The sequence below is a fragment of the Nansenia antarctica genome (genome assembly GCF_963989245.1).
Source record: "Nansenia antarctica genome assembly, chromosome: 1".
Lineage (NCBI taxonomy): Eukaryota > Metazoa > Chordata > Actinopteri > Argentiniformes > Microstomatidae > Nansenia > Nansenia antarctica.
The window spans coordinates 101515088-101533484 of record NC_137674.1 but is presented as its reverse complement, the minus strand read 5'-3'; the positions used below and the strand labels follow the sequence as shown (position 1 = coordinate 101533484).

Sequence of the window (18397 nt, the reverse complement as noted above, 5' to 3'; positions counted from 1 at the left end):
GGCCTGCTGAGGTCGGCACCTGTGATGAAGAGAAGCAGGGTTGAGTTTAGGATGGGATGAAGAGGAACAGGGTTGAGTTTAGGATGGGATGAAGAGGAACAGGGTTGAGTTTAGGATGTGATGAAGAGGAACAGGATTGAGTTTAGGATGGGATGAAGAGAAACAGGGTTGAGTTTAGGATGGGATGAAGTTCTTACGATAAGATAATACGGCGTTACATTATGCATGCACACATTGCAAGCAGTAAACAATGGAATTATGTTACTTTACATTTGCATTTAAGTCATTTAGTAGACGCGAAGCTTCTTACAATAACCACATTTGTCTAAGTAAGTGTATACTAAGTAAGTATACTATCAGTCCCATTTGTTTTGTGTTGGGGGTGGAGAGGTGAAGGAGCACATGTATTAACGAATATAATTGTATTATATATAATGATTCCTACATACAACAATGTGACAATGTCTCCCTTTAATCTGACATCTCACTGAACTCTACAGGTCATGTGATCAATACAGTAATCCTTGTATAACAGGAGAGGCTGGTGGAGGTAGAAATCGGAGGACAGGCAATGGAATGAGGGATTGATAGCACTACAATGAGCCCGTCCTCCGATTTCTTCCCCTGGTGTACAAGAGTGGGAGTGAGATGTGAGATGATTCCAAACTCTATCTCTGTGTTGCCTCTCCAGCACGATGTTGCAATGGTGAGGGTCCACTTCAGTGGCCTCTGTGGAAGGAGCCGCCCCCCCCTCCTCCTCAGTTAACTGAGCTGCTATCTGATCCCACCAGAGGTGTGACACACGTGGCAGTGGTTCCAGTCAGGGTAACCCCATCCCAACCCCTGCAACCCCCCCCCCTCCACACCTCCCCCAAGCTCATTAAAATCACCAACAAACCATGACGATTTGGTCACTAACAGCCAGGTATCGCTGAAGTAGATGGAAGCCACCCCCCCCCCCCCCCCTCCCACCCTCCCAATGTGTGTGTGTGTGTGTGTGTGTGTGTGTGTGTGTGTGTGTGTGTGTGTGTGTGTGTGTGTGTGTGTGTGTGTCTGTGTGTCTGTGTATGTTTCCCCCTTAGAGGAAAATAACTCATGGTGTCAAAGGGAAAACTGAGCTAGCCTTTGCACTGTTGCAGCAACAGATCATTTGACCTGTCTGAGTGTGAGACACAAGCCAACTAACCCACCATTTGCATTTGGCGCTTCACTGACATGGGAAATGAAGGTATGAATGTTGACACTGCAGATATAGAGATGTATTGAACATCAGGGGTTGGCTGGTAGAGAACAGGCTCATAGTAATGCATGGAGCGGAATGAGGAATGGTACCAAACATGTGTGTTTGATACAGTTTTGATGCCATTCCTCATTCCATTCTATCCATTACAATGAGCCAGTCCTCCGATTTCTTCCTCCGCTAGCCTCCCCTGCGGCGTAGTAGCATTATGCACTGTATCTACATACTACTGTATGTACCGTACATTCACCCTACATCATTGACTTTCCATATAGTCATCTTGATTTCTATATGTCTTCATGTTTGTGCTCCTATTGTCCTAAACACAAACTAACACTGACTGATGTTTCTTGTACAGTTTCTTGTACAGTGGAACAACAGACGTGATTGTCTCATTGACAGGTGGGTAAAGGAATACATTCAGTCAAGCCAAGTCTACCATCCCATTGAAAGATAAGATATCACCATGTCCACCATTTGTCCCCAGGGCTCTTCCTGCAACATTGTGAGCCAAAATGTGCATGAATGGTTCCCATTTGTTTAGAAGACAGAAAGATTGATCCCATTTATCTAAGTTGAACCTTTGGCTTGTGTTAGAACAAGTCTCAGCTGTCACAGCCCCAGAGAGAGATCGCCTCGCTCAGCTCTGGCACTGTTTGACTGGCACGTTTAATGGACGATGAACGTCTACTTTTTCACCGTCATCCATCATACAATTATCAGGATTTCTTTCCAAAAGAAAAGGGCCGCATGTCGGCAATTCTCAAGTCGCGCAAATGATCAAAAAGCTTCCTTAAAAAAAAAGGTTTTTCTGTTTTACGCAGAAATATAACAAACAACTTTTTACAAAGTTTTAGGATCAGCATGTTGTGATGTGCTAAACATGCAGTTTAGATGTTCATAGCGATGTGCCTTCTTAACTGCTGGCTACTAGCAGCTGTTTTATGTGTGTTTTGATTCAGAGTGAGTTTCTCCCGTTCTCCATTTGAGGTGTACCAACATTCAAATAAGCATATCTTCTTCAACTATTTTCAGACTTCAATGTCTGACACATCATTTGAAATCTTACAATCTGCACTTTCATAAAATGCCATACTTGAGGATTTTTCCACCAGACCCAGTCACATTGTATTTCACATCTTCTTCAATATTTTGCTTTCCCTATCATCCCAGAAACAGAGAGTGTGTTCTTTAATTAGCAAATGTTCACAGTTAGCCACATGACTTCTACAAGCACACGTCTTGAAAATAAAATAAAAAATATTTAAGCTACAGATAGCTGTATTTACTGTATGCTATGGAGGTTTCTATACAAGCTTGCTACAGTATATTTGTCTCTGCTTGATATTTTCGCTGTCATGCTATACTTTGATTTGTGGCCAACTGAAATTCATCCAAGACGCTACCAAACTCTGTGTTCTGCTGGCTGATTCACATATTTATTCCCTACACAATCAATCAAACTTTGTTTACATAGCATAAGTCATGCATTCAATGCAAAACAGTACGCAGAACCAATTCAGAAGCAGTTGATCTGGTTCCAGTTGTCTCTCAGATTTATTGATATTAATATTTTTAGAAGGGGGTAGGGGATAGTGAGTATGATAGGAGGTAATGAGTATGGTAGAGGGTAGTGAGTATGGTAGGGGGTAGTGAGTATGGTAGGAGGTAGTGAGTATGGTAGAGGGTAGTTAGTATGGTAGAGGGTAGTGAGTATGGTAGAGGGTAGTGAGTATGGTAGAGGGTAGTTAGTATGGTAGAGGGTAGTGAGTATGGTAGAGGGTAGTGAGTATGGTAGGAGGTAGTGAGTATGGTAGAGGGTAGTGAGTATGGTCGATGGTACATCTTAACCAATCTTGAACCAACCCTTTAATATTAGAAGTAATGAAACTTTACTAGCTACATTTGAGAAAAAGTAAACTTTTTTACGAAAAAGTAGTTCACTACATCTACTACTGTCATCCAACCCAGGATAGTCAGTAACTGACAGATGACTGACAGATGACTGACAGATGACTGACAGATGACTACTGTCCGTATGACAGAAAGGATGGATCGAAACGATTACGTTTAAGGTCTGAAATACTACTTAAAATCATATTTCTTTACATTTAGGAACATTTTAATAAAAATTTAAAAAAGGTCACTACATGGCATAAAAATAAACTACTGAAAACATTACTAGGATTTGAATTCAGTTGTAATTCCCTAACCCTAACCTTAACCTTAAGCCTAACCCTAGCCCACCATACAACTGCAAAATGTGGTTCAGCTAAAAGTTCAACTACATCAACTACTACTAACTTTTAAACTTAAACTTAAGGGGTGGCTTAAACTAAACCAAATTTGTGATCATGAGTAATCATACTCATATTTCAGGCACTCCTCGTAAACACTGTTTTTAATTATATTCGTCACTTTGTCATGTATCTGTGTATTATCTCTTTTTGTACTGTATTGCAATGTAATGCATTTTGCTGTGCCTGCTTATCTTGTATTGTCTTGCTTTGTCTTGTATTGTCATGTAGTGTATTGCCTGTTGTGTCGCTTTGTTGTGTTGCTGATGTTTTTAATGACACTACATACACCATTCATTTTGTAATAGCCTGCTCAGGGACTACAGATGGAAATTAGCTCATGAGCTAACTCTGGCACATTTACATTGATGTGGAAACTGATTTGTTGATTAATGTGCACTGTCCCTGGTAAATAAATAAATGGAGTGGAACTGCTCCCAAACACTGGTGACAATAACTGACACTGTATGGTATTAGTGCTGAAGGGCTGGTTCTACTTTTGATAGCATTTCCCTCCCTCTCTCTCTGTCTCTCTCTCTCTGCCTGTCTCTCTCTCTCTCTCTCTCTCTCTCTCTCTCTCTCTCTCTCTCTCTCTCTATCTCTCCCTCTCTCCTTCTCTCTCTCTATCTCTCCCTCTCTCCTTCTCTCTCTAACTCTCCTCTCTCTGTCTCTCTCTCTCTCTCTCTATCTATCTCTCCCTCTCTCCTTCTCTCTCTATCTCTCCCTCTCTCCTTCTCTCTCTAACTCTCCTCTCTCTCTATCTCTCCCTCTCTCCATCTCTCCTCTCTCTCTATCTCTCCTCCCTCTCTCCTTCTCTCCCTCTCTCCTTCTCTCTCTCTCTCCTTCTCTCCCTCTCTCCTTCTCTCTCTCTCTCTCTGGCATTCAGCCAGGCCACGGCAGCTGAGTACAGAGCAATAAGAGACACAGAAGGAGGCCTGCTGCAACAGGTTACAATAGCCTTACAGCTTAAGTCACCAGCAGCTGGGAGCTCCCCCCCCCCCCCCCGCCCACTCTCTTTACCTGACTCTGAAAGGCTACTGTAGGCACAAACATTGGCAGAGAGGGGGGGAGCTCATCCAGGGGCAAGGGGACCTACACACTAGTATGAGGTTCCACCTGCAAATCATCCACATCATAGGCATCACTTGTGTCATGTGTGAACCCACGGGGGGCTGCCCTAACCCTAATCCACAGCAATCAGCAAAAACAAAAGACCATTGGCTAAAAAAACAATGAAAGTGCAGGTAAGACGTACCCAGGTGTGTCACGATGCGATGGCAGGTCAGTCAAGATGCTGAGCTGAGTTGGGGGGCAGGAAGTCAAAGCAGAGTCAGGTGGGGTTCCATGCCAAGGTGTTTGAAAAAGAGGAAAAGATGGGGAGGAGCTGGGTCGAAGGTTCCAAGCTTCAACCTCTTACTCTCAAGGTATGATACTCGAAGCCCTCCTCCAATCTTTTATAGTGACGGATAGACAGGACAGAAGAGAGAGAGGGAGAGAGGGAGAGGGAGAGAGAGAAAAGGGGTGGAAAAAAGGCAGATTCTTATCCTACCCTCCCAGTGAACCAGGAAAGTAGCAGTATTTCTCAGCGACCTCATTCATACATAGCATGTCCTCACCGAGAGGGCGAGGCCAACAGATAGATAGACAGGCGGATGAATTACAGATTGAATAAACTCTTGTGTTACACTGAGATGTCTCTACAGAATGCAACAGTCGCTGGGGGCTCTCTCTGACATGAGACAGGGGTTTCTGAAGGATGGAATGTGGGAAAATGTATTGAGGGGCACTTTAATGAAATGACACCGAGCCTCTCAACCTTACGGGAATTAGGTCCCCAAGCCCTGTCCTCATTTGCCGTATCATGTGTTACTTGTGAATGTTGTCTTTTGTGGGCATGCACATATTTTAATAATCCCTATGTGATTACTGGAATGAAGTCAAATCAAACGTTCAGGTTTTTTCAGGGAGTGTTTTACAGTTGAGTGTACTTAGTATACACTATAGTAATTGTAACACCCTAACGTTGGACATATCCCATTTGGCCCGAATCTTCTGTTTTCTCTGCAGTCTGTCGGCAACTCATTATGTCAAATAACAACTCGTTATGATAACAAACTGACATCTTCTACCATAGGCAGTGTGCAACTATGTGGGTTGACTGCTCATGTTGTTTGATAGGAATATAAGAGGTTATTATTCAGTTAGATGAGAAACAGACAGACAGACAACGTCTTAACCCGTTCAGTTAGAAGGAAAGAAAATCCAGTTACTGTATGTCCTCAAACATTTGATTTACGAGCTCCCTTTGAAAACTCTGGGGAGAAAAACTCCCAGGGGGCACCTAGATACCTATAACTGCGCTAGTGATTCACGTCTGGCTCGGAGTGAGGTTATATAAATTATATAAATGAGATCTCTGCCCTTCCCAGTGATTCCAGAATATTAAGCAGCAGCTGTCTCCATAAAAACATATTAGTAGCATATTAAGCATGTTATCTTAGCTCCGCTCTTTGAAAAGGCTGACATGAAAAACACCCTCTTAAAGGGAGATGGCATGTTCACCGTCTTTGGAAAAACGGGTGATCGATGGCAACAGGGAGTGACACCAAAAACATCAATGATGTTTGTTTATATGACAATTACACCTGTAATGTCTGACATCATGGGAAGATGAGCATATTGAGAAGAAGATACTTTAAAGACAAGAGGAGGCTGGTGGAGGGGCTCATTGTAACGCATTGCGGAATGGTACTAAACCTCATTCCATTCCATGCCTTACAATGTACCACCAATGGACCACCAACTCCCCTACTTGAGACGATGTAAGGCAAGAGAAATACCTCATCAGGTCTGAGAAGTATTCCATTCATAACGTTGTCATACCTTCATCAATAAGCGTCACAGGACAACATAGAAATCATAACAGTCCAGTTATAAAACGATGCTAATTAATACTACTAAATGAAATCTGACAACATCGAGTGACAACTACAAACCTCCTTCCAGCGACACAACCCTAACATGTAGCAACCGGCAGCTACATGGTGGCCAGATTATACCCAAATGTCACTGCCCACCCTGATGACCCTCTAGGTCATGTTGGGGGTCATCCGGAAGTCAACACCTCCAATCATGGCCTCCCACCCTCATTGACCCTTCATTGAACTTGATTTTAGCGGGATTCCTTTTATTCATTTCCCCTTTTTACCTTTAATCATTTCAAATGTTTCCACTCTACTGCCTTGAAGGGGTTTTGCCCTCTGTTCCCATTGGCTCTGTCCAAACCAATCGGGGTCCCTGTGGTCTTAATCCTTAATGGATGGCGGAATAGGATTTGTATCTACCAATCCCCACAGGAAGTGGACATAGACATAGAACGAACACATGTGTAACCCTGTACCTGTACAGCAGGGGAGGCTGGTGGAGGTAGAAATCAGAGGACGGGCTCATTGTAATGCATGGAATGGAATGAGGAATGGTATCAAATACTCATTACATTACATTACAATGAGCCTGTCCTCCACCAGCCTCCCCTGCTGTACATGTCATGTACAACTACAACCTGTAATGGAACATTAAGTCTGCTGTAAACAATTTGACTAGGTATCTATTTAATATTTAAAATAATATTTCGATTTCGATTGAGTGTGTGTGTGTGTGTGTTTTATTTGAATGTACAGTAATTATTACAGTACAAATGATGGGTAAACACTGTGGAAACAATAAGAAAATAAAACACATTGTAAGAAATAGCATTTGTATTCCAATCCACATTGCCTTCACCTTAAATAAACGCTTGTTTGCTTTTTTTTACATCAGATCATATAATCAGTGGAAAATATTTGATATAATTGACTCCCCATAACCTCTATGTATTTCCAAACATGCACTCCACTCTATCTCCCCCCCTTGTGTCTTCTCCATGCTTAATTGCAGATTTGCCGATCCGAAAAAGGATCAAATAAGACCTGCCCAGTTTAATGTACAAAAACTGATTAATCTAAATTAATTTAATTCAAATCAATCAAAACATTGACTGAGGAGTCAACAAAGCAGGCTACAGCCTGTTTCCCTAGAGAGTGTCCTTGAATAGTCCCAAAGATGTTTACTGCTGGAATGGACAAAGATGTTGGAGCTGGATATGAGACTGTCAGACTGACAGGACAGGCTGTGGTGTTTGATGGGTGGTGTAGTTTTAGCGTCTGAAGGGCGTGTTGTACTGTAGCATGGAACACCCTACATTGTCCATCATCCCAGTGTTCACAGCCTGATCCAGATAGACGCATGTGCTGCATATCACTGCCTTCCCCCGGCTCCTTCCTTCCCTCTCTAGCCTCCCCCTCCTCTTCTCTCCCCCAGTTTAGGGGACAGGTGTGGGGGAGGTCTGGGTGATGTTGGCCCAGTCGGGGAACGTGTCCAGCTGGAACATGGCGTTGCCCCAAGTGTTCACGGCCAGGTTGATGGTCAGGACCCCCAGCAAGTTCAGAACGAAGCCAGCTTTCGCCTGTTGTCAGTTGGGGTGAGAGAGGGAAGAAACATGGGTCATTGTTAGGTACGGTTGTCTCACACAACATTGTATTCTACTCTCTACACAAGGGAGGAACGTTTGACACATTAGGTGACAGCTGTAGAACTGCGGTCATCCAGGCTTGGAGACTCTTAAGGCTTGTAGATACAGTCACAATGTCACAATTCATGTTTGATACCATTTCTCATTCCATGGCAATGAAGCCTGTCCTCCGATTTCTACCTCCACCGGTCTCCACCGTTACACAGACTCTGAATGGGGCTTGATGGAGAGGGGAAGTGAGGGGGGCGTACCATGTCCATGACTTTGAGGTTTCCGTAGGAGAAGGCGATGGCGTTGGGGGGCGTGGCCACAGGGAGCATGAAGGCCAGGGAGGCACAGATGGTGCAGGGGAGCATGACGTAGAGCGGGTGCAGCTTAATGGCGACGGCCTGAGAATGGACAGGGTCACACTGGGGTCAATATGCATAGGGTGTGTTTTCGGGGTACACACATAAGGAATTTCAAAATCTTAACAGAAATCTTATCTGAGACAGACCCCACACATGAAGAAACAAAATCTTGGATTGAACAGCCTTGATCGTGTTGTGTGTGGTGTGCGCCAATTTCCCCATTTCAGCACCCCACAGACATAAAGATGTTCGTTACGACAGACTCCAAACTCTCTAGTCTCGTTCCCCAAGCCATGTCAATAAGAGAAAATAAACCACAAACAAAATCATATCCATAAAGGCAATATTAAAAACGATGGGTTCACGCGAGATTTCTCTCTAAAACCGCTAATTTCACCAAACAATCTGGCAACCCTATGGTTTCTGGTCGGAAGTATTGAACCCATTTCACATTTACGATTGCCGGCCACGCCCATTTTCCGAGCAGGTTGTCGGGAGAGTTGATTGCACAATTGAAGAGAAGTGACTCTTAACACACCTCACATCACAGGATTCTGTTATAGGAAAATGTTAAGATCCATCTGATAACCGGGCGTTTTCTGTCGTTTTCAGACATCCGAAAATCGGGCCAAAACCGGCCAAAAAATCCTTATGTGTGTACCCCGCATAGATAGTGTGTGTGTGTGTGTGTGTGTGTGTGTGTGTGTGTGTGTGTGTGTGTGTGTGTGTGTGTGTGTGTGTGTGTGTGCGTGCGTGCGTGGGTGCGTGCGTGCGTGCGTGCGTGTGTGTGTGTGTCGACTCTTACCATAGAGCCCAGAATGGGCAGGAAGAGTGTTGTGGTGGCCGTGTTGCTGGAGCATTCAGTGAAGGTAGCGATGAGAAGGCATAGCAGGAAGGAGATGGCCCAGGGTGGGATGCTCTGCAGGGGGGCGAGAGTCCCTCCTAACCACGTAGACAGCCCAGACTCCTGCCCACCACACAGACAGACAAAACATAGTTAGCATTACATGCACACACAGACACACACACACATACGCACGCACACATGCATGCAAGCACACACACACACACACACACACACACACACACACACAGAAAGTAATGTATTTTGTGCATCCGAGAGATGTACACGTCACAGAAGCATACAAAGATGCTTGATGTCCAGCTGGCTGGATAAAGTAGTTGTGGTATTAAGATACAATATGTCATCAGGGGAGGCTGGTGGAGGTGGAAATCAGAGGAGGGGCTCATTGTAACGCATGGAACAGAATGAAGAACAAAGTGAATTTTGACCTCTGTCAGCCTCCCCTGGTGTGTATACAAAGTGCCGTACCTCACTGGCCTTGGCCAGAGCGTAGCCCCCCCCCAGTAGCAGGATGATGTTCCAGGGCATCTTCTCGTGAACCACATCCCATTGCAGCAGGGGCGGGGGCGCCTTATAAGGCTTCCCTATGGAAACACAGGAAATAAAAGGAGGATGACTTTAAGGTTATAAATTCATCATACATTTTTAACCATTGAGACCATAAACTCTAGTGTCTTCAGCTTTACACGTTTTTATTGTCTAAAGATAAGACTATATTGACTCTTCATAAGCATGCCTGTAAACTGTTTAATAGCAAAGCAGTTCAGTTCATTCACGTATGATTTGTTGATGTGAAATCTACTGTAGGTCTTAAATACTATCATGACCGCAAAACACACCCTGTGTCAAGAGCAGGGGAGGCTGGTGGAGGTAGAAATCGGAGGACGGTCTCATTGTAACAAGTGTGTTTGATACAATTCCTTATTCTCTTCCATGCGTTACATTGAGCCCGTCCTCCGATTTCTACCTCCTCCGGTCAAGGAGGGGAAATGGACCCTAACCCACGGCACCTTAAAGTCTGCCTTGTACTCCAAGCTCAAAGTCCTTACTAAGTGCGTTTAATCATTGTGACACTCCTCTGTTTACAAAACATGTTGAGGCTGCCTCGGTTTGAGAAATAGCTTTGACCTCTTTTGCTATATAAGGAGTAGAAACACACATACAACTACACTGGGCATAGGTTACCCCCAAAAAACGCTTTAAAACATATCAGTTTTGTGAAAGGTACAGAAAGTGCTGTACCGCTGTGAAAGGTTGACCTTGGGGCAGGGAGGGAAAGAGGGAGGGAGGGAGGGAGGGAGGGATGGAGGGAAAGAGGGAGGGAGGGAGGGATGGAGGGAGGGAGGGAGGGAGGGTGATAATGAGGAAGATAACAAACCACTGCGTCAGCAGGCCAGGCTTGGATGTCACATGGTAGTGGACGTATGACTCCATTTAATAGACACACACAAGCTCCATCTCATGCTCACTCTAATAGACAAGTACTGTACGCACATAGTATATTGTGATGCACACACACACACACACACACACACACACACACACACACACATAAACGCACACACACACACACACACACACACACACACACACACACACACACACGCGCGCACTTGCACACGCACACATACACATACACACACACACACACACACACACACACACACACATCCACACACACACACACACACATCCACACACACTACATACCATCCTCGTTAGTGCCCCATTTTGGTAGGCGGGAGGGGATGATAAAGAACAGCGTTGACATGAAAATGGCCACCGTGCCGTCTGTTACAAACCTACACACAGGGGAGAAGAGAAGTCATAGAATCATTGTATGTCTATAAGCGTGTGCGCGAGTGTGCATGTGTGTGAGAAATGGCAGAGGGATAGAAAACACAGGTAGGTGTGTTTTCCAATCAGGGGAGGCTTCGGAAAAAAAAGTGATTCGGCATGATGCAAGGACAGCTATCTGAGGTCAAACCTTAGCTCGCTATAGGTTCTCAAAGTGAAACCAATAAACTTCGAAAAGGAAAACAAACTCGAGAACACTGGCTTTCTTGCTACCTCACATTTCTGAGGAAAGATACCAACGTTTTGTCAACAGACCTTCATGGTGTATCTGATATAACTTTATAAATCTATCTGGCCATTTCAAAGCTGATCCCCCCTTAAAAAAAAAGGAATCGAGAGAGATAGCAAGACAGAAGCATATATTGTGTCTAGGCAGAGATAGAGAGAGAATTGAAGGTCATATTTTTCACTCACGGCCTTTTCTGGTTGAAGAGTACGGTGGCCCAGCCCGGCATGAAGCCAGGTTCCCTGGTGAACCACAGGAGGACCAGCAGCACAAAGATCACCATCACAGCGGCCTCAGCGAAGTTCATACTGCCCAGCTTCTTATACTCGTCCTTCATGACCTGAAGGGCCTCCTTGTCACCCTTGTTGTCCCCGCCGCAGCCAAACGACTTCTTCATGCTGTAGGAGGAACAGCCAAAGTACTGTATTACTGTAGATGATATGGATACATCACAGGTATCTTTTTAGTTATCACCATGGCAACAACTTGTTCAGAAAAAACTAATGATAAACAATACAATAGTTGCACCTACAGGAATATAACAGAGTCCACTTTGCTCATGTTGTATTCTCGAATTGAAAATTGAAAGTAAGATTATTTTGCTTTCGTCTGTCTATGACCTCATATTCTATTGTGTTGATGTCTGATAAATATTACGGAATATTGACTATCCTTTTGTTTTATTGAAACAAGTACTCCCACTCAATAGATACTAAATAGATACAATGCAGATTGAATCACAGTATTTGAATGTTTCCACATAACATCTTAGTAAATACAGTGAAAAGGAACCTGAAAAGGAACCTAAAAAGGATATGTGACTCACTTGAAGCCCAAGAACATAAACTGCAGCCACAGCCAGGACAACACCAGCATAAGAACCATGTTGGGGAAGGAGAAACCAAACCAGCTAGCAAAGTTGATGAGGCCTCCATTTTCAGGGAACATCCTGCAGAAATACAATACCAAATATCTTTAGGAGTCATCTGTTACCTGTTACAACAGACATTCTACCTCTGCTCTCATAGACGAACACACAAACGCACGCACACACACAAGAGATTAATTACATTTTTATTCATACCCTGAATTTACTGAATCAAACACAACCCCTTACATCCTCTCCTCAAAAAGCATTGGAGGTGAAGATCTAAGGGGAGGAGCCTAGATATTTTTCTCCAATTAGTCTTCAGTAGGACACGAGTGGAGGACAGAGGAGAGGACACGAAGAGTCATGTTCCTAACAATTTAGAAAAGGCTATAGAGCCAGGGATGTGAGACAGCGTCTAAAGGTAATCTACAGGCTTATAATACAGCTGCTGTAGGCACCTAAAACCCTGGCCGCCCCCAAACTATCAGAAAGAAACTGATGAAAATGTATACGTATGAAATTACTATCCAATTTGATCTGTGGAATTCCCACGTGACTTTTGAAACACCCGAGCAACTGAACAATGCAGCCTTGTTTCTAATTGGCTGAACGGACAGATTGTAGAAAGTCTCTAAAAGAAACTGTGGATCTGGACAGTCATCTTTGTCAATCCTCGTCATCTCTGTTGACCATCAAAGGAGTGGTGTGGTTGGGGCCTGAGGCACCTGATTCTACTTAACAACCCACCTCTTTCCCACAGCCAGAAAGGAACAACGGTAGTCTTGTCTGTTGTAAATAAGTTACTTGGAGAAAATAACAAGCATGCACAGTGCCGTTTGAGTTACAACTTGGACATTGGATTACGGTGAATCACTATCCTACATGAGCTGCTAGATGGACTACTACTACTACTACTACTACAGTATGTCACCCATGTCAAACACTGGTGGAGGTAAAAATCGGAGGACAGGCTCACAGAATCAGAGTACAGGCTCACCAGCCTCCACTGATGTCAATGGTCAGAGAACTTCAGCTCTGCAGTCCAAACGGACTACAAAACATACTCACAGGACTCTCCCAAGAAGTATAGCCTGGTTGATTTCACATTCACAAAGAGATCGTACGACTGTGTGGATTGTCAATAAATATGACTTTTGATTTGATTCTTATGAAACATTTTGAAGTAAAATGTCCCTTCAAGAAGGGGGGGTCTTACTCGTTGAGCTGGCCCTGGAGGATGAGGTTGGGGGTGGTGCCAGTGAGAGTGGCGGTCCCTCCAATGCTGGCAGCATAACACACACTCAGACTCATGCCCTTGGTCAGGTTGAGGTACTTCTTCTCTCTCTTCAGCCTTCTGTCCTCCATCTCGGGGCTCTCCTCCACTCTCCCCTCAAGGCTCTCCTCCACTGTTTGGGCAGAGAGAACCAGGGCTCAGCCAATGGGAAAGAGAGAACCAAGACTCAGCCAATAGAAAGAGAGGACCAGGGCTCAGCCAACCAGGGACATCCTCCCACAACTTCCAGGGGATCAATGTACTACTAAGCGTACACACCAGGGGCCTCGTGAATAAACGTTGCGTACACAACTTTGACGCACATTTTGGGATCTATAAAAAACAAAACAACGTGAAACGTGAAAATGTGAGGTCCTCACTGGGACCCATGGGTACGCATAGAAACTGGAGAAATGACCAACTGCAGAATTTCACTGGGTGAAAGTTCTTTTTTTCGCCTCTAATTGGGATTTGCCGTCATTGTCATCATGCAGTCAGTAGATTAATATTAATTTGGGGTGTTTCACTGACCATTCAACACACACACACACACACACACACACACACACACACACACACAACGGCAACTATGGCCATTAAAATGGTGGGACAAGACGCTCGTTCACATGTGCAAAATGTTTTGTTGATTGTGATTTAAAAAGGGAAATAGGCGCGGGACGTGCGTGTGCACTGTGTTCTGAATCAGAATCTTCGTGTGCATAAACGTTCTTGCTTGTCTACGTACGGAAGCTTGTAACGCCAGTTCTACGCAAAGCTTTATACATATATATTTTTACGCATTACAACGAGCTCATCCTCCAAATCACTGCCGAGGCTGGTGGATTTTTAACTCCACACCAGCATCCCCTGTTGTGTCCCCTGTCACACTCACACTCATGTTAAAGTGAGACTAGATTTGGAGAGAGAATTGATTCGCTTAAATGAACGCTTACCCAAATTCTTCTTAACTGTCGTTGCGTCTTTGGCATCTCCCCCTTCAACTGCTATGAAAGATATGAAGTCCTTACTAACAAAATCTTAAGAAAAACACTTACAGACTGCTGTCCTCAAGTTACCACTCCCCTTTAGGACTAGAGATCATAATAATTATACATTATTGAGTGTCTGTTGAGGGGATCCACAGGTGTGCTCACACACACACACACCCTCTATCTAAAGACTTTATGACATATCAGCACTGAGGATAGCTCGATGTCAAGATTTGATGATGAAGTGAGACTAGATTTGGACCAAGGTTAGAGAGAATTGAGTCCCTTGTTGTTCTACTTACCCAAAGTAACACCGTTTTCCTTGGGCTTGACTTCCTTTGTGCCTTTGGCATCTCCGTTATCATCTGCAACGGTATTATTAACTTGTTACTAACCAAATCTACATTTGGTGTGTGTAAGGAGGAGCCAAAGCACGTTTAGGCTGCACACAAACACACACACACATCCACCCACACACCCACCTACACACACACACACATACACACACACACACACACCCACCAACACACACACACACATACACACACACACACACACACGCACACACACACACCCATGTGGATGCTGCTGTCGGTGCTGTCGCTGTCCTTATCGAAGGCCTGGTTGTCCTGGCCCCCACCCCCAGCCTTGCCCATCTGCAGGCCCATCTCCACTCCCTCGGACCGGGCTTCGGTGTCACACAGCGTCTGCAGCACAGCCTGGGCGATGGGCAGCATCATGGCTGTGGAGGCTGTGTTACTGATCCACATGGACAGGAAGGCTGTGGTGAACATGAAGCCCATCATCAGGCTGGATACAAGGGAGAAGAGGGAAGGAATATCGCACTTTTAATAACCAGTAATTGTGTGTGTGTATGTGTGTGTGTGTGTGTGTGTGTGTACAGTGTCTGGGATGGTGGAGGGCCTCTTACAGAGCTGGCTTCACCCCCACCAGCAGCAGTACTCTGAGTGCTATCCTCTTGTGCAGGTTCCAATACTCCACAGCAATCGCCACCAACAGCCCACCGATGAACAGCATGTTAGAATCCTTTAGGTACTGAACACACACCTGGATGACCGTGGATAGAAGAAATTCTGTATCAGGGGAGGCTGGTGGAGGAGGTTAGAAATCTGAGGCTCATTGTAATGCATGAAACAGAACGGGGAACATACATGTTTGATAATAATTAATGATTATCTAATTCCGTTCCATGCATTACGATGAGCCCGTCCTCCGATTTCTACCTCCACTAGCCTCCCCTGTTCTGTTCTGCAGGATGCACAGGCAAACAGGTAGACAGCCTCTCTTTAGAATGTGATTGATCTTCGAAAAACAGGGGAGTGGCTGGAAGGAGAGGAGAGGGATGTGGTTTGGGAGGAGAGGAGAGGAGAGGAGAGTGACTGGGAGAAGAGGAGATCGGTGTGGGAGTAGAGGAGAGGAGAGGAGAGCAGAGGTGGGGGAGTGGTGTTGTGTGGGAGGAGAGGAGAAGAGAGGAGAGGAGAGTGACTGGGAGGAGAGGAGATGAGAGTGGCTGGGAGGAGAGGAGAGGAGAGTGGCTGGGAGGAGAGGAGAGGAGGATCGGTGTGGGAGGAGTGGAGGAGAGAGGAGAGGAGAGTGACTGGGAGGAGAGGAGAGGAGGATTGGTGTGCGTACGTCGGATGACTCCATGATGCCCATCATGGGGAAGAGGATGACAGGGAGCAGGGCGGTGACGGCCAGGGGGATGCACTCTGTACACCAGTACAACGCCATCAGGATGATCGCATAGCCACAGCTAGCCTCCTGACATACACACACACACACACACACACACAGATGGATTATGAGAGGACACAGACACACAGAGAGGACACAGGAAGACAGACAGACAGACAGACAGACAGACAGACAGACAGACAGACAGACAGATAGACAGACAGGCAGGCAGGCAGGCAGGCAGGCAGGCAGGCAGGCAGGCAGGCAGGGAGGCAGGCAGGCAAGACAGACAGGCAGGCAGGCAGGCAAGACAGACAGACAAGGCAGAGAGACAGGCAGACAGACAGACAGACAGACAGACAGGCAGAGAGACAAGGCAGAGAGACAGGCAGACAGACAGACAGACAGACAGACAGAGAGACAAGGCAGAGAGACAGGCAGACAGACAGACAGACAGGCAAGACAGACACACAGACAGAGTGCATCTTCTCATGACAGTCAGTGTGATTTTTTTCAACATGATTTGAAGCTGTACATTAATGGTTTACAAAGCCTCCTATGACAAGAACATAAACAATTGAGTCACAGGTAAAACAGTTGTTCTGATGTCTTTGAGGTATTTATTAGTCATATTCTTCCAAATGGCTATATTTCATTATTCACTAGCAAACTTCAAAGAAAAAGTAATGAGTAAACCCATCAGAAATAATCAACTAAACAACCTTGTTATTTCAGAGGGAGACAATAAAGATTACGATACTATATGGTAAGCCATTGATGGTAAAAATAAGGGACTGTAAAAAGCTTGCAATCTTCCAATGTTTATGACTGAGGTTGTAAAGTTGTATTGCCTTGCGATTCCGAACCTGCAATGTGGCTGCTGCAGGTTGTTATCTAAAACACAAAGGTTTCCATTCATATTTCGGACAGACGTCATTCCAAAAAACGTTATAAATGCAATATTAATGCAACGGAGTCATTGAACAATATTAACCTGAAGTCTGTATGTGTTAGATCTCAAACAACACGTAGTCTGTGAATCTCATCGTTACATGTGTACATCCAGGTCATGTGAAGTTAGATGTTTGTTCATTCATTTATCTTTGCTGAAGGAAAATTATTTCCAGGAGAGAGAACTTTAAAAAAGCTTCTGCATAGTTAAAACACACACATACATACACACACATACACACATACACACACACACACACACACACACACACACACACACACACACACACACACACACACACATACACACACACCAATACACACACTGAAACACAAAAAAAGACTTACCGGCCCTTGGATGACTAGGGGCAGGGGCAGAAACACTATGGGCGTGAGGAATATTAGCAGGTAATTCCGATACCTCCATATTCCTTTGAGACACCCTGCCATGACCATCCAGGTCTCAGATAGAATCTGTCCAGGTATTGAAGAAGAGAACGAGTGGGATATCGAGGAGAAAATCTAATTGAAAGAGGAGGAAAGGTTTTTTACGAGATAATTGGGGACACTACAGCACTGTTTAAAGAGAGAGCAGGAGATAAAGTCGCAGTATATATATCACTCTCAGGCAGAATTAAACATTAACTTTGGAGTGAGGTTACTGGGGAGGATGCATGTTTTACAGCAGTAATGAGTGTGTAGTCAGAGAAGCTTATTGGAGAAGAGAGAGAAGAGAGAGAGACAATGAGTCAAGGTTTCCCTCAGTAGCAAGTTTAGGTTTGGAAACCTAACATTTTGAAATATCCAGTAGTAACATAATAACTTCATATACTTCTTCGTAGTATATGTTTTACAACAGTTAGTTATATACTGTATGCTCAAGTCCCTTCTGGTGTATGCCCCTCCCTATTCAGTCCCTCTATGCTCCCTCCCAAGTTAGTAACTTCGTTGATGGTTCGTTGGGAGTCTTGTCAGGTGGTCATCGAATTCACCTGAAGATGCCTCTCCTTGTTTCAAAACATCCGAACCCTTTGTGAAGAGATAAGGAATGATATTCCTTAGATTCCCAAAGAAATGTCAAGCCAAATGAAAACATTAACCCTGAACTGCACCTATTAACTATAAAGAAAGCCAATTTAATAGGCCTTATGAGTCACCTAAACAGGCATAGACATAGACAGAATGGAATAAAGAATGGTGTCAAATACACGTG

General features: G+C 44.6%; 1 protein-coding gene across 1 annotated transcript; it reads right to left on the bottom strand.

Annotated features, from left to right (window-relative positions):
- Nucleotides 1-7897: 7897 nt before the first annotated feature.
- Nucleotides 7898-17634, bottom strand: LOC308158284 (solute carrier family 13 member 2-like; the record flags this gene model as incomplete). The annotated part of the gene is made up of 13 exons (XM_080531877.1): nucleotides 7898-8041; nucleotides 8359-8496; nucleotides 9263-9424; nucleotides 9791-9906; nucleotides 11033-11124; nucleotides 11594-11803; nucleotides 12232-12354; nucleotides 13493-13682; nucleotides 14841-14903; nucleotides 15113-15348; nucleotides 15470-15606; nucleotides 16192-16320; nucleotides 17533-17634. The coding sequence occupies 13 exons, from the start codon at nucleotides 17632-17634 to the stop codon at nucleotides 7898-7900; spliced, it is 1842 nt and encodes a 613-aa protein (XP_080388003.1).
- Between the last annotated feature and the right edge of the window lie 763 nt (nucleotides 17635-18397).